The 23,002-nt window shown below is 41.1% G+C and overlaps 1 protein-coding gene across 10 annotated transcripts in view; it reads right to left on the bottom strand.

The window, feature by feature from the left end:
- KMT2C (lysine methyltransferase 2C) overlaps window positions 1-23,002 on the bottom strand; it is a 216,326-nt gene that overhangs the window by 16,829 nt on the left and 176,495 nt on the right. For all 10 annotated transcript variants that reach the window (XM_054060776.1, XM_054060778.1, XM_054060777.1 and 7 more), the window contains 12 exons: window positions 21,901-22,039; window positions 21,443-21,657; window positions 21,254-21,327; window positions 19,041-19,223; window positions 16,550-18,433; window positions 14,428-14,750; window positions 11,733-13,555; window positions 10,287-10,398; window positions 8,878-8,956; window positions 8,694-8,757; window positions 6,349-6,581; window positions 1,273-2,955 (listed from right to left, as the gene is read on the bottom strand). In XM_054060776.1, the coding sequence (XP_053916751.1) occupies window positions 1,273-2,955; window positions 6,349-6,581; window positions 8,694-8,757; window positions 8,878-8,956; window positions 10,287-10,398; window positions 11,733-13,555; window positions 14,428-14,750; window positions 16,550-18,433; window positions 19,041-19,223; window positions 21,254-21,327; window positions 21,443-21,657; window positions 21,901-22,039 (6,812 nt within the window). The remainder of the gene's footprint in view (window positions 1-1,272; window positions 2,956-6,348; window positions 6,582-8,693; window positions 8,758-8,877; window positions 8,957-10,286; window positions 10,399-11,732; window positions 13,556-14,427; window positions 14,751-16,549; window positions 18,434-19,040; window positions 19,224-21,253; window positions 21,328-21,442; window positions 21,658-21,900; window positions 22,040-23,002) is intronic.

The raw sequence follows: 23,002 nt of genomic DNA, 5'->3' as shown, positions 1-23,002 counted from the left end.
AATAAAGTTTGATGTGCATGCAGCTTTAGAGGTTTTCACAAGGCATAATGAAAGGCACACTTGGTTACAGAAAAAGCGGTGTAAGCCAATATAACACAAATGTATTTTGAGGTTAGACACAAAAACAGCATTGCAAAACACTTCTGGATTGTGTCATTTAGTTAAATACTTTCAGCACAAATCTGCAAAGCCATTCTTCACGTAAAAGGACAGTTGTGTAAAAGCACTCAGAAGGGACTTGGTAATGCAACAGATAGCAGCAAGACAAAAGAAATTCTGATTTCTTTTTATCATTATTATTTTAAGCAGCTCTCCAAGACCCCTATGGAAAGTACTGTCACCACTGCTCCTGTCATATATGTTTTAACTTTAATCTTTAGCACTTTAATTGCCTGCTGCTCACAATTAGGTTTATTTTTATCAGTCTTTATTTATTTTGAATGTGTTTAAATTTTGGTTTGAGGATGTATTTCGAGTTTAGCCAGTCATAAAACCAAACTGCGTAGAGATAAAAGATCACAATAAAGTGACCAAATCTAAGTATGAAGTGTATCCTATCTCCATGGAAAGCAATTTTAGAAAGAAAGTATGTTCTTAAGATCCTTATAAATAATTAAATCATATAATGCCATTAATATAAAGAATTAACGTTCCCTTACATTACAATAAAATTAAATAGAGAAGTACTCTGTAACAGAAAATCAGCAATTTTAGGAGATTTAACAATTTCACACTTTTGATAACAATCCTAGAGTATACTCTCCACTAAAATTAGTGACAATATATGACTTTCGAGCATGGATTTGGTTCTTCCACAGAACACTTCAAAAGGTGCAGCTGAAGGGATGTGGAGCCCAGCCCTGCACCTCTGCAGGTCACAACTAGGGCTGAGTCACAGAAGGAAGCAGGACACAGACAGACCGTATACTGTACAGAAACACATGAACAGGTAGTTTAGAGTCTGTACAATCTTGCCATAATCTTGCTAAATATTAGGAAGTGGCATTTTTTAAGATGATTATCTATTGCATTTTAATAATTTCAGGATACACCGATCTACGAAGTCATCTTAAAACTTGTTCTTTTCGGACCACAGATGATTTACTCATGGAGAAAAGCCAGGAAGGGAGGTAAACATTCCTTAAAGCTGTTTATTCCACCCTTGTACAGGCAGGTTATCTCCCCACCTTTTCCCAAATGCCTGTGGCAAAGGCACAAACCAGCCTTGGCTTGTTGATGACCACTGTACAACAAAACCAGCAACAGGCTCACCATTCCTTCAGCTGGATTCAGCTTCTCTGCTAACTTCTTATCCCCAGGAGCCTCCTCTTCTGTTCGGCAGCTGTTCTCCGGTTTCTGATTTAGAAGAGATGAGGACTTCTTATTTTTAAGCAGGTGTTTCAGCAATTCGTTCCCTGACTCCCCTTTCGCCACTGGAACACTAGCTGGTTGTGCTGGACTTTGAGCTGAAGAGGCAGGCTGCGATGTGACCTTATCTTCTTCCACCTTAATACTGTTTGGATTTTCTGGTTTAGGCTCAGCCTGACCTGAGCACTGATCAGTGTCTGCCTTTTCTAGTTTAACTTCTTGAATGCTGGCAGGTGGATCTGTTTTAGCCTTTTCAGTCTCTGTATTTACACTCGACAAACTGCTGTTGGGGAGCTTACTTTCCAGCTCTGGTGAGGCCTGGCTCTCTCCTGCATTTGATGTTGATGGAGCCGTTAACTCCTGTGACTCTTGCTCATCTTGGTGACGTGAAAGTTCATTGGGGGTGTTAACCGTGGGGGTGGAGGTAGAATCAGAAACAGTTGGAGTTGATGGCGCAGTTATATCCGAGTGTGGAGTTGATGGGGCTTTTATGGACTCGGCATCATCATCCTTTTTCTTTTTTCTTGTCCTTTTCTTTTTTCCTTTCTCTTCCGGGATTATGTCGGAATACAGCTGTATGAGAGACTGGTTTGACCCTGGGAAGTTTGTTGCCTGGGGCACGTTAGTGTCTGAACCACATGGGGCAGCACTACTGAGACCTGCAGATGAGGGTACAGCAGAAGGAAATGGAGGCCTGGCTTGGTTCTGCGTAAAGTTAGTCCCAGGGAGATTCCCGTGAGTTTGTTTTACATTATGGAAATTAGGGGCTCCACCTGGAACAGCAGACGCATCAGGTCCAAAGGCTGTAGGTCCCACCGGCCTTCGCTCACTGCTCTGTATAAAATTTGTGGCAGGTGGTGAGGTCACAGAACTCTGTTGCAGAATTTGCCCCATTTGTTGCTGCTGATGCTGTGGAGACTGCTGAAGAGGCCGTGGAGCTTGTATGAAATCACAAGGCAGATCAGAATTAAAGAAAGTTATCTGAGATAAGGATGTTCTGTTATTCAATTCAGACCCTACCATACCGTGCTGTTCCAGTTCCATTCTCTGCTGTAAAGCCCTCTGTCGATCTACCTCCTGCATAAGCTGAATGCGTTGTCGTTCCTGTTGCTCTCGTAAACGCTCCTTTCTTTCCCGCTCCTGAAAACTTTCACTAAAAGGGTTATTGTCCTCAAACTCCACCCTTGGTGGTGGCCCTGACTGTGCAGTTGCATTTGAACCAGGCACAGGAGTCGGTGTACCAGGAGTAATGGGCAATGGTGTCATTGGAGGCTGCATCCTCGCTGGATTCATGGAAATATGACTTGCAGGGGCATTTGCAGATTGCCATCCAGATAAATTTGGCATTCTGGGTGGGTTGGATTGCCCAGGGATGACCACTGCATGTTGCTGATGTTGGAGCTGTTGTGCCACCATGGGGAAGTTTTGTTGATTCATTGCTGGTGATGTTCCTCCTGGAACCATGGGTGGTTGAGCCTGGACACCAGGCATTATGGCATGGGGTGTCATCCCACACTGCTGCTGCTGCTGCTGCTTGATTCGATATTCCTCAATGAGTTCTGCATGCTCCTTCTGCTGCTTTCGAATCTAAAAATTAAAGAAGACATTATTCGTCACTGACATGTACTGACTGCGTAACTGGCATAAAACATGTAGCTCACCACTGTAATTTCAGTAGATGATGAACTTGAGGTAAACGCAGCACTTCTGCAGTTTTATTTCTTCTCCCTTTTTAAGTCTAACTAGCCATTATTTCATTAGAAATACTATCTATGCCAAGATTTTGGAAAATGTAACAGTACCTCAAAGTTCTGATTCTGTACCAAGACTGCACTATGCTAGAGAAAATACAAACCTGAATTAAAAGACCTTCCAGTACTTGAAGGGGGCCTACAAGAAAGCTGGAGAGGGACTGTTCACAAAGGCTTGTAGTGATAAGATGAGGGGCAATGGATATAAACTGGAGAGTTTGAAAAGTGATCCTTGCCTTACACATCTTATTATCCACAAGGACATCCACATATTGATATCCACAGGGTAACAGTAGTTGGGAACAGACAGGAGAAAGGAAAGCATGAGGTGGAGGATCTTCACTCATCAGCAAAACGTTGAAAAAGATTCAATCGAAAAGGAAAAGTTTTGAGGAAAACGGTGAGGTATATTCCCATTTAGTCACAGGCAGGTCCTCAAACATCTCACAGCAGACAGAAAAGCCAACCGTTGCTTGAAAATTTTAAATTTTTGGATGAAAATAAACTCAACGTGGACGCTGAAAGTTAAGCCTTGTCATTTATTCTTAAGGCAAGCAAGAGAAGCCAATGGAAGGATATGAGAGTGTCTACTAGACAAGAAAGTGCGTTTCAGAAACACAACAGATACTTAACTACACTGCTCTCTAAAACAATAAAAGGACTTGTACTCATAGAATCACAGAATGATTTGAGTTGGAAAGGGCCTTAAAGATCACCCAGTTCCACCCCCGCTGCCATGGCCAGGGACACTTCCCACTGCACCAAGTTGCTCAAAGCCCCATCCAACCTGGCCTTGAACACCTCCAGGGACGGGGGTCCCATGACTTCTCTCCACTGGTTAATAATACAAGCACTATGGAAAATCTCTCTCTCACTTCTGTTCCTTAGAATACAACTTCCATAACTTCCATTTGCTGTTTGTACTGATAGAAAAAGTCCATAACACAATTAAGAATGTTCAATAGCTTTCTGGGTCATGGGACAAACCAGAAAACTCAGAACAACAGAGATGTTGCAGGACAAATCCCAGCATGCAGGACAGATGTACCCAGAAGGCTATTTGCACAGTAATCTCAGATCTAAGATGATTTATGAGCTCTAGCTTGGCATGGACACCAACAGATAAACGATGCCAGTGCAGAAAGCCACCAACCAAATCAATCTGCATCACACAGCCCAGTGCTCCAGGACTTCTTGGTGGGCATACAGCACTAAACATGTCTTGGCTCCACATCCCTATACAAGGAGGCATCCAAACCACTACATCCTCCCAGGATCTGCAGTGGCAGACCAGTCATGCAACTGTACTTGGAATTAGCTGAGATCTCAAGGACCAGCACTAACTACACCCAGATGGACCTGAGCCGACCTGCTCTGATCGACCTGGTGATTTTAAGAGTGTAGGGGAGGGCAAGGCTGAGCTGATTAGCATAGGCACAGCGCTACACCACAGCAGTTAAACTGCCCTGGCCACAGAGACAATGGGGCAGTGTCTGCATGGATCGGTGCCTGAGCTAATAAACCTGTCAGACATAAGCTCGTGTTGCACAAACAGCTCTGGTTTCTCTGTGCCTGTGTCTAGGACCAGCAGATCCAGGGATCAGAGAGCTCTTTTCTCTATAAATACATATAGAGACTTCGTCCTTTTAAAAACCTAACAGGAGCTCAATTACATAAAAATGACTTGATCTGAGTTGAAAGAGCAGTGAATTACCTAAAACAGAAGGTCCTTATAAACAAATAAACAAATAAACAAACAAATAAATAATTAAACCTTATTTAAGTTCCTACTAGGTGTGTAACGAAGGCCTGTTTGGGATGTGGATGACCAGTCTACATTAGTGGTTGAAGGGGAGTGGATGGCATTTGCTGGCCATATATGTAACTTAAGTTTAAAAATGAAAAATAGAAGAAACCTTATCACAGGACACTAAATGAATCTGCCAGCAACACCACGATTAGCAGCTGTTACTTCAACATAACTCCACTGTACGATCAGACTGATCTATGTATGATAAAGAATTGTAAAGTGAATTTATTTTTTTTTTGCATTTATTCTACTTGTGATTTATTGTGGATGGGAAGGAAAGAATAAGGAAGAAATGGTGCGGTTATAATTTAACTGCTACATCCTCCTTCTACGCGGTGAAAAGACAAGTTGACCAATATTCCATTCAGTGCAAACTCTGTCTTGGAGCACAGGAGCAAGAACTTGAGGTTCAGATACCACTTAGGACTTCATTCCATGCAGCCCGCTGCCAATTTTTCCCCTATTAATAATAACAGTAAGCCTATTTGTTCTTGACTATGAAAAGACACCCCACCCATACAGTAAAGGGACATCATGCCAAATAAGTTATAAATGCTGTCTTGAAGAACACAGCAATCGATACTGCTGGCCAAACCTTACATTTATCAAAGCCATCACAGGTTTAACTTTAATCTTGCTTACTATAATCACCGTTACAAGATGCAGCAAGTGGAATTCCAGCTGAATATAAAGAAAGATCAAAACCCCAGTGAAAGTGGTTACAGATTGGACAGAGGCCCAGAGAGGCTGGGAAATCTCTGCCCTTGAAGACTTAACCAACTTGACTGACAAGGCCCTGAGCAACCTGATCTAACCATGCGGCTAGTTCTGCTTTGAACAGGAGACTACATGATCTCCAGATATCCCTTTCACCTGTATTATTCTATGATACAATAACAGGTAACACGCACTGATGATCAGCATCTAGTAACTAGACAGATGATAAAACTAGACTAGCATTAAAGATATAACAAAAAGAGATTTTCAAACAGTAGCATTTAACTGGCTTATAACCAAGTGGTTTGGATTACATAAAGACACCTGAAAAGCCCAAGTAATGAGGTTCATTCGAGCCTGAAACAGTGCCCTAACATGCTAAGACTTTCCTCCTTTGCAGCCTGTATCTTCGGTTGTGCTTTTCATGGTGCCAGGAACTCTAATGCAAATAATTTTGCTAAGCAATTTCCCCTGCTCTTGAAGCACTAAAGCAGCTTTTGTCATACCTTCACTGTAGCATATTCTCCTACAACTCCAGTGTCACCAGCAATTCACTCACAAAATATGACAGTGCGGTTCCCTTTAAATAAGTTCCCCTGTATTTAAGCATTTTCATTCATCTTTTATAAGATTTAAAGGAGTGAGTCACAGCAGTGTGACAGCTTAGCATTAACGTGATTGGTTTTGATTCCAGATGATTACCTGTTCTAGCTGCTTTTGGACCATACTCTGCTGCTCAGTAACGTGCTTAAGCTGTTCTGCATCTTCCTCTGGGAACTCACGGCCGGCTTTCTTGGCTGTACGCTGTTTTGCTGAGAGTGCCTTTTTTGATTTTCTGTGTGCTCCGATTTGCTCCTCGAGGTACTTCTGTTGCATTTGAAGAAGCTGTTGTGTTTCTTGCAGCCATTCCTCATATTGCTTTCTTTGTGAATCATCTAGAGAGAAGAGAAAGAAAGTACAATATCATCTCACGCTGGGGATTAGCTCTCATCCCAGTTTTAGAGATGAAGTGAAAAAATTAGGTTTCCCCCTTTTCTTATGAAATTGCTTGTTAGGTTCAGCCAAATCTGACAGAACAGTTGAGATCTCAAGAGATATTAAGCTCTTGGAGTGATGTAAGTAAAGGAGACAGAGATTCAAATCACTGCCTTTAGAGAGAGGCACTAACTTTCTCACTATACTTTTTATATACTTTATACATACTTTTCACTATACTAAACTTACACTAACTTAGTCCCTTAATTTCGACAGACCAGCCTGCTGCTTAGTCAGTAAATCTGCACTTGCCAGCCAGTAAGCAAATGCAGCTTTGAAAGCAGCTACACTGTGTTGTGGTATCTGGCTCTGCCACAGAACAGGAGACATGGAAGACCTCTGGAAGTATTCTGCAGAGAGGAAGAGATTAGGGAGGAAGGACACAAATTCACAAGAAACACAGCCTCATTATATCTGGTATTTACAGAAGAGTTTTGTCCCTATACATCTATTTTTATGCCTACATCTAAGAAAAAAATTAAAATTATAAATATCCATCCAACATTCATTAAATGAAAAAAAGATACTTGTTGTCTTTGTTAAAATAACTTTCTCAATCCTCCACACTGGTCCTTCAGCACCAGCACCTTCTCCTCCCCACAAACAAATGTGCTCTCATTTAGACTGTAGCTGAGATGTTCCTCTTTTCTACAAATGAGCAATGCTTGTCTCTTATAAGCTACGTGTTGCTCTCAGATGTATTTCTCAAGACAAAACAGTCATCTCTGACAACACTTGAACTGCACCAAGCCCGGAAGGCAAGAGAGAAGGTTTGGTGATGGTATCTTGTGCCGTGATCACAGTGTGGCAGGCAATGAACTGGGTAACAAGGAATATGGCACGGATCCTCCTTATAAACAAAGTTTGAGTCATAAAGATCCCTATGCAACAATGTGATTTCAGTATAACCACATCCTCTTTGTGCTCCAATCCCTACCACCTTCTACCTTAACAGTCATCAACTCCAGCAGCTCAATGACATCAATTCACAGAGCTACCTACAGTCTCAAGGGGCGCCCCTTCTGCCAGCAATAAATTCTGCGAAACTAATCACGTAACCTGAAGGGACAATTGAGCGGAAATGATGGAGAGTAACCACAGATGGAAGCAAGGCGCAAGTGCAAATGAAGATACTGAAATATTTACAAGTTCCAGGTAAGAATAACTACTGCTGAAACGTAAAACTGATTTCTCAACCACCCCTACTCTCAGCCAGAGCGATGCCACTGCTGACAGTCATCTCAACTTTCAACAGTACTTAATACAAAAAATATTACTAAAGCTTCTCATTATACATTTAGTGCTGCTACTCCAGCGTCTGGAAAAGTTGAAGGTGTTTACTTCTGTCTCTTATGCATAAATATCAAGTAAAATATTTGCAGTTACCTTTTTTCAATGTGGTTTTCCTCTCCCAACTTAGGCTGGTTTTAATTTCTCCTAATTAATCTCTTTCCCATCACAGAGACTAAGATTTACAACTGATCTAGGGCAACCAGAAATAAGGAATGCAAAATACTAATGCTACATATTTCTGCTTTCCATGATTGTTGTTCCCAGCCAGTCTTGCTTAGTGATTGCCTGGAAAGCTTTTATTGGTGTTTTTTAAAATGGCAATGATACACACAACCTTTTATTTCTGTAATAAAAAATAACCTATCGAGATTCACTGTTGTTCCCACTGAGCTCAGAATACTACAGCATGACCGAACACCAGGTTTTTGAGACAGCAGTCTGTCAGTTAACAGATAGCTATTCTCACGTGAATGAAAATAATGCTAATTTTCTGTTCGTTCTGTTTTCTCATGGTGTTTCTCTGGGGATTTATAGGAAAACTGCTAATAGTATCTACCATGCACTGCTTTACTAATCGGTATCATAATGACACAAATGACTCAATTTTAAGAGGATGAATTTCTGAAAGACAGGATCCATTTAGAGATATTTTATTTTAAAGAAAACAGAACTGAAGAATGAAACATCGACACACAATAAATTATTAAATCTGTACTTACTGACAAAACCAGGACCAAAAGTGGGAGGATTAGGTCTAGAAATCTGAGGCGTCAAACTTCCATCCTAGAAATTCCAGAAAACAAACACACAAGGACATTAAAATTATAATTCAGTTTAAAAAAAACAAGACCTAGATATCATTACTAAACACTTTTGCTTAAACTCCACAAGAAGTTGCATTACCTGTGTGATCGCCTGCTGCATATGATTTTGACCTTCACTTGTCTGAGCCCCTGGCACTGGCTGAGCCATGAAGGGAAACCTATTGATAGACAAACAGAAAGTGAAATTATAACTTTAAACACTGGTGAGTGTTTTAGAGGAGAGACAAACTTCTGTATTTCCCTGAAGTGAAACAAATCATCCGAACATTTTACGAACATCTGATCAAACTTTAGTACCAAACTTTTTCAGTGTCTGGAAAACATTATTTCTCATTTCATGCTACAACACTTTGTCCTTGACTGAAGTTGTAGCATTTTACACTTAAGATTAATTAAACATTGTGTACTATGCTAAAATAGTAAAGATACGCACACACAGATAAAAAAATGCATCTGTATTTGTATCTTAAATATTAAGATGTAAAAAAAAGAGAAAGATTTAATGTAGTTATTTATCACAGTAACCAGAACAGTCACTGTGTAGATTTATTTGGGTTTCAGAAAGTTTTAAGCAAGCCTCTGTACCATTTTAAGACAATGTATCTCCTCAAAGCAAAGCCAAATACAGTTCTGAAGATCTTCGTCTGCAATGACAGTTGAGGAGGACACAAACTTTATCTATAATGGTGACAAAGCATGGGCTTAAAACAAAATATTCTTTTTATAGCATTAAGAGAGACTATGGTAAACGAGTGATCGTTAGCCATGCAATTAGTTCTGCTACTGCAGGTCACCCAGGTTAGGCTGCAGTGAAGCTATGATGAATGGGATGGGGTACAGCATCTTCTTACCAAGTTCAATCACGCCTTACAAACCCTTCTGGTAAACCACGTATTACCACTTAACACTAAAGATGTGTTTGGAAAACACACTGTTTTAAGGGCCACACAAAAAGAAAAGCTGCAGAGCACATCTGTCCCACAGCCCCCCTACTTCTGACAAAGACAGACATGGTGATGTCCACACAGTTTGCAGCTCCTTTTATCCTCAGAATGGACTTGAAGAGGGGATGAAACTTCCATTACTTGGCCTACGTCTCACACTTTGCATTAAATCATACGCTGTGGTGTTAAGGTTAACCGTTACATGGCCATCAACAGTTTTCAAACACCATGTGTGGGAGATGTGTTATTATGTAATCAGTAAGTAGAAAACCAAGAAAAACGTCAGCAGTGAAGCCATGTAGACCATACTGACCAACGACATCACAACTGGAACACAAATCTGATGTGTTTATGACTTTTATAGTTTCTATTGCTGCACTGGTTTTATTCTTAGGAGATAATCCTGAATTAGCATGGGCTATAAAATACATGACAGAAAGATCTTTTTCCACTTCTAATTTTTTTCATTTCCAGTGCAGAGCTTCCCCCTATCAATTCCTTTTACATTTTATAGCCCTAAAGAATGGCATCAAGCGTTGCCTACCTGTTCATAACCATTGGTGGCATCCCCATGTTACTCTGTGCCATGACTTTATTGATCCCCTTCAGAGCTACCATTTTGGCTTTCATTATGGGATCAGTAATTGCATCAAAGTCTGTAAAAGAACATTAAAAATGAATTGCATAGCTGAATACTACAAGTTATTAACTGGAACTTATTTGTTTAGATCTAGTTCATGTATTAATCATAAGTAAAACAATATAATCGCATTACTATTTCACATTACTTGTCCTCTCTGCTTTGAAATTCATGGTTTCATCTACCCTCAACATAAAGTTACTCCAGCAGCAACCGTTCTTGTTTTCAGCCACAACACACAGAGAGAAGCAGGTCTGTCTGAGAAGGGCTCTAAACCAAATCTGACCTGTGACCCACCAGGCTAATAAATTCTATATATAGGTTTAAGAATCAAGGAGAAGAGTTGTTTCTGTGAGTTCAGTTGGCAAAACTGACACACCACCATGAACGTACTAAGCAAACCTGTTTAGTTGCTCTCTAATTACTAGTAGTGGTACAGGCAGGAAGGCACACACCACACACAGCATCCGGAAAGATCACAAGCGTGGTGAACACTGCCTTTTTGCTGTCTCTCGCGATAGGTACTTCATACAGAGTAGGATAAATGGGAATAAAGTACAAATGAGGTTGGGAAGGGACTTCTGGAGGTGGTCTTATCCAGCTAGGATGGCTTAAAGCACAGTCTAACCACACTATAAGTACAGAACTGTCACTTATAGGGGTAGTTTAAATTTCACCCAGCCTCAATGCTCAGTGTAGTTAAACCTAACACAGTTCTAAAAACTTCACATTTCATTAATAACATTTAAATGATGGTGATGGTATTGATCTGAAAGCTCAAACTGCTAACTTATATTAAACATGAAATGATAGTTTATCTTAAACGCTTTTAGTATGGGCAGAATTATTCATGATGTTTCTGGGTCTTGCCTGGACTGTCAGTAGTACAGCTTTAGATGTTCCCTTTCCTTGAGACACACTAAACACTTCAAGAAAATATAATAAAATATAAAATATATAAAAATATAAAATATAATAAACCCACCATAAACAGAAAAATGACAGATCGAATATCAAAGGTCAGCAGTTATTCCTGATCATATAATTTCGTTTACAAAGGCTGCATTTACTCCGTATCACATATGATACTGAAGTATAAAGAGAATATGTGACAGCTGATATCAGAAAATTAGCAGTAAAGCAGCTGTTCTGATCCAAGAGCTCAAAATTTCACCTGCATGCTCCATTTCTAGACTCCCGCTGTACATACTAAGCAGGATGGTTTTTGTTATGCCACCTTCAAGTTCCATGTATTCACTTGCTTCTATCACTTCTATGGATTATTTCACTATTTATTGTTGTATTTTTAAAAAACTAACCAGAACACAGACAAACAGATCACCCACGTACCGATATTGGGGAAAAATGGCTCCGAGCGTTGGCGAATCATGGCTTGCATCTGTCGCTGCTGCTGCTGCTCCTGTCTTTCCTGATCCAAGAGGTCCTGCAGAAGAAGTGGCTGTTCCTCTAGCAGAAGCGGTCTCTCTCGATTTTGCTGCTGAGCTAATGGTTGAGGGAGCATTATCTGTTGGGGACCAGAAATGCCACTAGGACCAGGACGGTTTGGTACAGCCACACTTTGATTTGATGACTGTCCTGTCCCAAAATTATGATTAGCTGATTGACCCTGAATGAATCCTGGATTTGGTGACCCTTGAGAAAAATTATGGTTTATTCGTGGAACCATGGCCAAATTTGAATTTAACGTGTTTTCCAAGATCTGTCCACCAGGTGTCATTAGTGTTTGTGGAATACCTGATGCATGGTTCATTTGTGGTGTTGGCAACGATTGAGATGGAGATCCTAGAGTCCTTGCCTCAGCATTATCAGAGCTTTCATTAGACAGCAAACTTGAGAGGACAGGTGTGGACCCAGAAATACTGCAGGAACTCACTGCTCCTTGAACAGGCAGTGAAGTGGATCCCTGAGCATCTGGACTAGGCACAATTGTTTCTTGACTAGGAACAGCAGTAGTTTTATCAGGGAATTCTGGGTTATCAGGCTGAGCAGGAGCCTTTTCTCCATCCTTTAACTCCGTTTCAGCAGCCTGTTGCGTATTTGTGGATTCAACATTTCCATCACTTTTTTCATTTTCATTCTTCTTTTCCTCCTGAGCATCTGGGGAAAGTACTTCTGTTTTAATTTCATTTTCTGTAGAAGATTTCTTCTGTGGAGACTGAGTGTCAGGAGGGGAAGCAGTTGTATCACCTTGTTCTTTCTGTTTTGGTTCTTCTGTTTTGCCCTGGATATCTAGCTTGTCATCAATGGGCACACTAAGATCTAGTTCTTCATTAAACATTCCTTTCTTATCCCCCACGTCAAGCTCTGGGTCTGTGTAAGCAATTATATCAAATTCCCCAGATCTTAGAAGGTCATCAAGGTGAGGATCATTGGTTTCCAAATTATCTAACGTGTCCAGTTCATCCCCTTTCCCATCTTCTGTGTCTAGATTCAAATTTTCCAGATCCTCATCATCTAAATCCTTGACTTCAACCCCGTCAAGGTCTTTCACATCCAAATCTTTTACAGCAGGATCATCAGGATCAAGTTTTTCTTCTAGAGCATCGCTTGGCTGGCTGGAAATCTGTAAATTAGCAGATTCATCACTTGGTGCAGATGTGGACAAAGATGGTCCTGGGAATGCATCTGTGACCGGTGGATGACTTAGAGAGCGTATTACAAGTGCAGATGTGTTGTCGGGATTGATATGATCCCGCTGGGACTGTGGTATATGCTCCAAACTTGCAGGAATCTGCAGCTGGTTAGGTATACCTTGAGAATTATGTCTCAATGGTTCTGCCTGTCTTGGGCCCGGAAACTCCTGCCTGGGTATAAACCCTGCATGTCGTTGATGTTGTGCTGCTGCATCCATAACATTTGGAGCAGAAGGATTAAATGGCAGCCTTGGCCTTCCATCAGGAGCTCTGTGACGTAACTCAATAAATGCCTGACCCAATATATTGTGCTGCTGAACTGGAATGCCCTGCGGAGGAAAATGTTGAGAGATCCCAGATGTATTATTAATTTGTGGATTGCTCACTGGACGAGGCATATCAATAGACAGAGATCTTCTCAGTTGTGGTGGAACTCCAGGGCGTTGCATTGGCTGCTGAGGGCCGAGGAAACGTTCTTGACCTGATGGTGGACCGTGGCCACCTCCTGGAAACCCGTATCTAAAACAAAGTATGAAAGTCTAAATTACCTTTTTTCTTAGGACTGCCTAGCCTGGCATATTTGACTAAACAACTGTTTAACAAAATACTTTACACGATGCATTCATTAAGATATTTAAATAAATATTTTTACTAATTACACTTACATTTAAATGAGCTTTATGACTACAATAAAATAATTGCTTTAATTATGTTTAATAAACAACCTGTTTTCAATTCCAATAATAATAATGGATAGAGAACTCTGACAGTAAGAGCTATCTTAGTAAATAAACTACATGTTAATGCAACTCAGCATAAAAAATAATATTGCGTGGAATTATAAATAACTGAAATAAATCCAAAGTATTGAAAATAATTTTTCTTGAGATGACAGTGTAAGCCAATACCATTATTCATTTTTCATCATAGTATTCACTGTAAAAATGGCACAGGCAGAAGTTGACATTTGATTGCATATTAATTATAAACGAAAACAAGAATATTACATTTATTCATCATTACTTAAGACATCAAAGCTCAAGTCAGACCTTTTGCTTTTTTTAAAAAACCAAGAAGCCCCAAAACCACAGGCAACAAGATCTTTCAGCTCACCTAACTTTTACAAGTATTGTGGTTTCTCCATTTTTATTTCTGATTAATTCCTAATAATAGACAGCGTAAAACTGTGTCAGTGTAAAATACATTTTAATTTAACAGAGGCTTACAAGAAAACTCACTATAAATCCTGACTTCAGGAAGACTGCCAGCTACCGAGCTACCATCAAGAATACAGATGGTTCTTCATTAAAAAAAACTCCTTTATCTAACAATTTCTGTAAATGTAGAACTACCCCTCTAATATCCTGGGTTTAAGAGATCAAAGAACTTACCTAAGACCGTGAGGCCTCATCCCCATGGCGTTCATATCGCCTGGAAACTGGGCTCTATTGAACTGCCCATCAGCAGGAAACGGTCCACGTTGGTCTTTTGGGTATACAGTGAACCTTGGCCCACCTGGAGGGACAGAGGACCTAATATTCCCAGGATATGGAGGAGGAGGGCGGTTAAAAATCTGATTTAAGTTGTCTTGCTGCCAGTGCTGAAGAGCACTTGCATGGGTAGGAGTTGCTGCATCCTGTAAGGCTTTTTCCTGACGAACTGCGTTCTTCTTCTGCTGCTGTTGCTGTAGAATAATTTCCCGTAATTTCTGGCGCTGTTGAAAAGAAGAAAAATCATTGTGCTTGACACTGCAATTGACATTTTCAAGTGTTACACTCCACTAGGTTAAATCTTTTGGAGGAAAGAAATTCTTCAATTACTATAGTAGAACATTATGAACTACCACAAACACCTCAGAAATTAGAAAAAGGATGAGATGGTGCAAGATGTTGGTGACACAACTTAATCTCCAGACCTCTTGTTAAAGTGTAGAGTGCAAACCCACTTTACCAATTAACATCGGCAACTCTCTTCTCCTTTTTCTCGTCGAATAACATAACCCCTTTTACCACGTGAGAAAGTGCATTTGGAGGCAGGAAAGGTGACCAGAGGTTCGTTCACTGAAGAAAATTCAGCAGGAGGTCTACACCTAAGCTGCAGAATTTACTCTGACTCTTTATGATAAATACCACCATTTTTTATGCTGAATCCACTGCCCACCTCTCATTTCAAACAGAATACTGAGCAGCTTTCCACAATTTGAAGGTAATTCTATGTCTCAGTAAGAGCTGTTTGGCCAACTTTCATTGACAAAAGCCTGGAGTGAATGTGCCTCCAGCAACCCATGGCAGGATTCACCTCAACGTGTTAATCAACCAAAAGGTTAGGAGTCTCAGCTCAGCTTTTTGCCTACACTCCCCTTTTCAGCCACCAAAGGCAACCAGCTCTACATCTCATCTATTCTAGGACAGAATAAGTTGTCCTTTCAAGGCATTTCTTTCCTCACATGATAGATAGAACTACAACAGATCAATCACCTACATCTTTCAACAAGGCCAGGTGCAAGGTCCTACACTTGGGTTGGGGCAATCCGCAATTGCAATACAGGCTGGAGGACGATGTGTTTGAGAGCACCCCTGCAGAGAAGCAATTGTGGGTGCTGGTTGATGAGAAGCTCAAAATGACCCAGCAATGTGTGCTCATGGCCCAAAAGGCCAACCGTAACCTGGGCTGCATTAAAAGAAGTGTGGCCAGCAGTCTGATGGAAGGGATTCTCCTCCTCTGCTCTGCTGAGACCCATCTGGAGTGTTATGTCCAGTTCCAGAATCCCCAGCATAAGAATATGGAACTACTGGAATGGGTCTGGAGGAGGGTCATGAAGATGATCAGAGTCCTGGAGCACCACTGCTATGAGGACATGCTGAGATAGTTGGGGTTGTTCAGCCTGGAGGAGAGAAGGTTCCAGCGACACCTTACAGCAGCCTTCCAGTACTTAAAGGAGGCCTACAGGAAAGCTGGGGAGGGACTTCTTACGAGGACATGTAGAGATATGATGTAGAGGAATAGCTTTAAATTGGAAGGAGGAAGATTTAGATTAGACATTAGGAAAAAATTCTTTATGATGAGGGTGATGAGGCACTGGCACGGGCTGCCCAGAGAAGCTGTGGCTGCCACATACCTAGAGGTGTTCAAGGCCAGGTTGGATAGGGCCTTGAGCAGCTTGATCTAGTGGGACGTGTCCCTGCCGATGGCAGGAGGGTTGGAACTGGATGATCTTTAAGGATCTTTAAGCCCTTCCAACTCAAACCATTCCATGATTCTATGATTTTCAATGGCTTCAAAGATGGCCTTCGCTTCCTCTCTTAATCTTGTCCGAATTCTTAAAAATTACTGATTTGTCTGCATTCTATATATTGTGGTTCTACCCACGAAGACCAAATTAGCATATTAAGTGAATGAAGACAATTCTGTTATACAGTTATGTTTAACAGCAAGAAACTACATATTTAGCAAGAACAGGGCAAATTCTACTTGTGAAATTTTAATACCATCAGTATTCTACATTATTCTCACCTGTCTTAACTTCTCAGTATCTGCTTGAGACATATTCATGGTATTTTGTGTATCTGTTACTCCTGTAGTGGGGGCTGGGCCAGGAACTTGTGAAACTTTGGGAAATTGTTGTCCTTGAGAACTCATCGGAGAATTTGCAGATGCATTGAAGTTGCCCTCAGAACCAGGCCGTGGCTGCTCAGCAGTGTCGTGGGCCAGTTGACCTGTTCCAAAAGATTCTGGCTGAGGTCTTGGAGTCATTGGTGGTTGATCATATGGGTCACGTGCTGGAGCAGCTGGACCATGGCTAAATGAATCCGTCATTGCGGGTCCTGCAGGTCTGGGAGTTTGAGAACATGGATCTGATGGCCTGACAAAAGTGCCCTGCAACCTGTTCTGTGGTGTCTGCAGGAAAGGATCCCTATTTGGTATTACTCCTGGTCTTGTCATCGTAGGTCTGTTAAAACTCTCTGGAATTCCTGGCCTTGGAGTTGCTGGTTGCTGAGAATAAGGATCACTGAGAACAGGCCTTGGTGTTCCAGGAGGTTGGGCATATGGATCAGAATGTCTCTGATTTGCTGGGGACTGAGCAAATAAATCTGCTGGCTGAGCTGGTCTTGGTGTTGGTGGTTGCTGCATATATGGATCAACTGAGGTGGGACGAGGAGTTCCTGGAGGTTGGGCGTAAGGATCAGCAACTGGCCGAGGAGTACCTGGAGGCTGGGCATAAGGGTCCTGAGAAGCTGGCCTTGAAATGGGTCCAGATTGAGTAAAAGAATCACTCTGTTGTCGCACTACCCGGGGTGGATGGGTAAAAGGCTCCTTTATTGCAGGATGGGGAGTAAGGGGAGGCTGGCTGTAAGGATCACTAGGCTGACTATGGGAAAAGTTATCCACTGGTCTTGGTGTCAAGGGAGGCCTTTCGTATGGATCAACAGGAACACGCCGTGGTGTAGCTGGCATTGATGCATAAGGATCTTGTGGGGATTGTGGTGGGCGCATAGGAGTTTTAAAAGGTCCAGGGCTACTGTCAACAGGAGTAGGAGTAGGAGTCAATGGTGGCCGTGTGTATGCATCAGCAGAAGTTACTCTTTGCCTCTGAAATGTTTCCGTTCTAGGAGCTGGCTTAGTAAACGGATCACTACTTCCAGCTGTTAAAGGAACCTTCCCTGACTGTTCCATAACTATGGGCGATCTAGGCACCCCCACTGGTTTGGAGAACTGCTCTGATGCCATGACAGGCCTGGGTGTGTCTGGTGGTTTTGCATAGGGATCACTGCTACCTGGAGATGAAGAACATGAATCCCTCACTGGTGATGGCCTGCTTCCTGATGGTTCAGTTCCCTGAACAGGCCTAGATACGGATGACTGTGGTGCACAAGTATCTAATGGGGCAATGGAACTTCTTCTAGCAAAGTGTTGATTAATGGGTGCTGGTCTGGGTGTTCCCACCATTTTAGCGTATGGATCCATTGGAGAAGGAGGTCTTGTGTTTGTGGAACCTGGAGAAAACATCTGTTGTGATGACGTCTGAGGAGTCTGAGACTGAGACAGTGAATCGTGTACTGGAATTCGAGTTGGAGTAGGAGGCGGGGCTTGTGGTTTTAGGAACACATCATCTGAAGACGCTGATGTAGGTGTAGCAGGTAGCTGCTGCTTCGTAAATAGATCCTTATGGAATGTCTGTTGTGCAGGAGACATATTTCCATTGCCTGTCTGCGGTGTTAAGGGGCTCTGGATCCCACTGCTAGGTGTGTCTGAGCCAGACTGGTTCAGAAGATGTTGTGAACCAAACTGTTGCTGCTGCTGCTGTTGCTGTTGCTGCTGCTGCTGCTCATTTTTCACTTGTTCAAGCTTCTGCGTGGCTTCTATTTTGGCTTGCTGCTTACTTTTTTGCCGCATTTGCTATTTAGAAATTATAAGGAAAAAGGTCATGTTTTTAAGTCCAGGATAAACAAAATCTTTCTAATGACTGAATCAATAATTAAAACTTTAGGACACATTAAGATCAGCTATAAGTCATCGTACATTGAAGGTAAGGTTCAATTACCTTGGCATGCACCATGATTGCCTGGGAGGAAGTATTTCCCAGGTTGCCTAAAGAGCAGCGCTGCTTTTCAACCTTCCGTTCTGAAGATGAAAAGTTACTGACAGATGCAGCACTGATGTAAGGAAAACGGCTCCAAGAGACAACAAGCCCAATTTGGAGCAGTAGGCTGCAGGACAAGGTTACTGCAATACATGGTATACAAAAGCAAAGCACTGCACTAGCTAGCAGGCAGAGAAAGAATAACCTATTTCCATAATAGGTAAGAGTGAAAGTTTTAAAACTGAGGTTTCTAACATTTACAAGCAGCTTCTCTTCTGATAGCATCTATTTTCTTCTTACACCAAATGGCTGACTTTATACTGTTCTACAAAGAAAGATTAAAATTGATTTTATTACAACAGATTCCAACAATGCAATAAAAAGCTGGAAGAAAAATAATAAAACACCCTAAACACAACACACCTGTCTGAATTTCCACTCCTGCTCATGTTCTGATTCCCTCTGTTTTAATGGATCTTTAAAGAGGTCGGAGTCGATGCGTGAGCTAGGATCAATGCTATCCTGTTGCTGCTGCCTTTTCATGGAGTCATTTGACATCTGTACTTTATTGATGCGCAAAGCAGCTCTATTATCTCTGGCTTTTTGCTGGGAAAAGATAAAAAAGAAATGTAGTTAGCCTTGTTTTCTTCTGTTAAGTGTGAACACTGCATCTGTTCCTCCTACAAAATCTACAACAAAATTATTTGTACAGCCTGGTTTAATCACACGCATGCTTGTGAAAACTAAATCATGCACTTTAAAAAGAATTCCAAATCGGAAATACTTCATGTCTCAAGAAATTCTGCATTTAAACTAATGCACATGGAAAGAACTAAGGAGTTGTTGGCAGCAGAGGTATTCTATGCCTTAGGAGTCTCTGTCTGGGTACTGTGCTGTACCGAGAAAGCACAAATCCCACTAGTTTACCTTTTAAATCACATATTGGTGCTGTCTGCACTCTGAAGACACGAGCACAGCAGATGATGTTTGGATCAATAAAGGCGCCTAATGTGGAGAACTTCAATGACAAGAAAAATACAGTCTACTCCATTAAATAGCCTCTATAGATCTCAGTCTGTGTTAAGTTAGCAGTATAAACACAGGATATGGGCTTATGGATCAGGAAAAATTGGATGGAAGAACAGCAATTCCTCTTCAATGAGGCATTTTACAGCCATACTGACACTTTAAAGCATCTAATGGAAGTTTCAAAGAGTCTGTTTTACCACCAATCTAGGATGTGATTCCTTTTCTGAATCAAATCCTCACATCTTTTTCACAATTTTATTTGCAGTTGTCATGCGGGGGTTGCCGAGCAGAAAAGGTTTAAATCCCCACCCTCCAGCAATGAAACAGTGACATGGATGAGAGCACAAATGTCACAGCACCAGAAAAATTAAGTGTAATTTTCCCCTATAAGTGACAGGATTGTGCATATTAAGAAAAGTACAAAGCCTAGAGTGAAAATTTACTAATGCTCTACTGAATTTCATATCTAAGGTAGCCTTTACTCAGCCCCATGGAACACAAGTCCCTCAGGAGAGGGATCACACAGCACACAATGCCAGGAACACCAGCCACAGCTGAAGGGCAAGAGTACATGGACTGTAACCTCTGCAGGGAAATAACTGCTTCTTGCTATGTAAACCCTCACATGTACATGTGTGTGCACTTGCATGTGCTCTCCTCCCAAACACAAAGGAAATAACGTTTGCAGCTGATTTTTAGATATCCATCAGAAGAACAGCACTGCATTTGTTAAGAGCAATGAAAAAGAAAAAAAAAATCAGCAATAAAAATAATTGTAAAGCGATTAATGCTGGGATAAAAATCCACCCACATAAGTGGAGAATATCTTATAAATACTGCACAGAAGGAATCACCGAGGTTAAACATAGCGTGAATGAAATGACACAGAGGTCCAAAGGTGCTGAAGTGACAAGGCTGAATGAAAAGCTGAATAATGATTATGATAGAAAGAAGACAATAGAAAATGATTCTTTCAAGTGGAGAGGGGTTCAGAAAGATTAACAACTCCACTTCCCTGCATTGAGTTTGGGGTAATGACTTATCCTCTAAAAGCTGTCAGAAAGGAAAGGGGATTTTTTAAAATTTGGACAGTAGAAGATGATGCTGTAGTGTTAAGCTCCAAGCCATCCACATCCATGGGAATAAAATCTACTTGCTAATGGGACTGTATTAAAAACAAGCGCAAGCTGGGGGAAGGTAAGAGACTGAAAACATAGTGATGGGGGAAGATGAAAGCGAGGAATGTCACGTGATGATTTGTTGTTATCTTTCTGAAGAAACCAGTGAGATCCTGTTCAGAAAGAAACAAATACGACTTGAGGTATGAATCAAATGTAGCAGAGGCAGTGGGAACCACGGATGTTCTTATCTCGTCTTATGTCTTTACACTGCACAATACTAATATAGCTTATCTCAAAGCTGAAAAACAAATTGGTAGAAGTCTTCATAGTTACAAGTAAAATTAGAAAAGCATTCTTGGAGTGAGTGAATTTTCACTAACCCTAGAACTATTTTTTCCTTCTTTTTTTTTAAAAAAAAAACCAAAAACGTCATAGATGAACTACATGTTTGCTGAAAGTAGGGAACGCTGGTGTAATGGTTCTTACCACATACGGAGCCCTTTCCTGTGAGCTTGCTTTCCTCCACAGTTTAGCAATCTGCTTCACTCTTGTAGCCCAGTCTGGAACCAAAACATGTGTTAATATGCAAGGCTTTGTCCAGTCTATTTTATGTTGTTTCAAATCAAAGTGCATGAATTCCTACAATATATTTAACTTATTCAGTAAATTTCTCACCTGGGAATTCTTCCTTTAGGTTAGGGAAGTTAATATTTGTATAGAGAACAGGTGCTACTGTTGCCATTTCACCCAAAGCTTCTTCTTTTTCCCATTTCAGAGTGCTTCTCTGAGCATTGGACATCGTATCACCTTCACCTTCCAAAGGTGGAGCAGATGGTGCCCAAGAGCTGTTCGGATCACCGACCATTGGATTGAATGCTGGGTTCTTATCCCTGACAAATCAGGAAAGGGTTTTGTTTTATCGATAGATTGCACTCAATATTAAAAAAACCCCAACCAATTAGCAAAGTACTTGTTCTGTTTGCTATTTCAGTAGTGAACAAGCTGCAATGATAGAGAAGTTCTTTGTACAGAACTAAGTAGCTAAATACTACTAATATCACAGTATAGGTAACAACCCCCTCAAAGTGACAGGTGCTAAACAACAGGTATTTTTTACTCCCATTTCATCTCACCTGGTATCTGTATATGGTTGTTGTGTAATGGGAGAGAAAGTGCCCAGTCCAGCGCCGGCAGTCAAAGCTGTGTGAGGAAGATGAGGGTTGGGGCCGATCAGACCATTCATAAGGGGCACTCTTGGAAACGCATTCTCTCCTGGAAAGAAGTTGTTTAGTTTAATGCTTTAAAGAGGAACTAGTTTTAAGGCAGAGGTGGAAATTTTCATTGAGAAAACCACGTCTCATCTCATGAGAAACTAAAATTTTATAGCACTAACCATACATTTTTGGAGAAGACTTTATATCAGTTTATACCGCTTCCCTAAAAGCTTAAGGGGTTCTGTTCCAGTGTATCACAATCCTGCACCAAGTTTGTTTCTTGTCTGAAAAATCAGGTTTATTAAAATGGATTTCCAAAACTTTTGCATGCTGCACTTTATAATGAGGTACATTCTTAAGGGCCAACAGTCTGTCATCCTTGTTATACCCAGATCCAAGGAACAAGCAGAGACAAGGTTGCTCTTGGTCCTTGCAGAATTATCATTAACCAACCCAAATTAAACATCTTCTCTTCTGAGACTCCTGAGCAGTGTACCAAAGTAAGCCTCATTATCTCCTAACTCCCAAATTTGTAACCAATGAAACAGATTAATCTAGCCAAACGAGCATCAGCATTTTCTAATTAAATGTCCAGCCTAGCAGTAGAAAGGCAGAACATTTTATTTATTTGATTACAATATTAGGCAAATGTGGCCCAGGCAGATTCATTCCAGCAGATGGTCTTTGCAGATGTTCCTACATAAAAATTAACACTGGCCTTTGAATCCCTGTCAATTAAGTGCAATTACAACTGTTGCCCCAGTATTTCCTGAAAAGAATAAGAGTAGCTTTGAAATTAAACGCATCTGTAGGACGCCACTGTATCACTCTCAGGCTTTAGGAGACTGTCTTCTGATCTACAGGTTGCACACACCATGCAGAAAGTTTAGCTTGGATGAAAGTTAGTCAAGATTTAAGAGAAGGTGCTTTATTATAGCTATTGAATGGGTATTGTAACAGTAATAGATATGGTAACTGTGGGGACCTGGCACACAAACAGGATGGGGAGTCAGGCCTCTGG

This window comes from Cuculus canorus, chromosome 2, assembly GCF_017976375.1.
Source record: "Cuculus canorus isolate bCucCan1 chromosome 2, bCucCan1.pri, whole genome shotgun sequence".
Lineage (NCBI taxonomy): Eukaryota > Metazoa > Chordata > Aves > Cuculiformes > Cuculidae > Cuculus > Cuculus canorus.
This window is presented reverse-complemented; position numbering and strand designations above follow the sequence as displayed.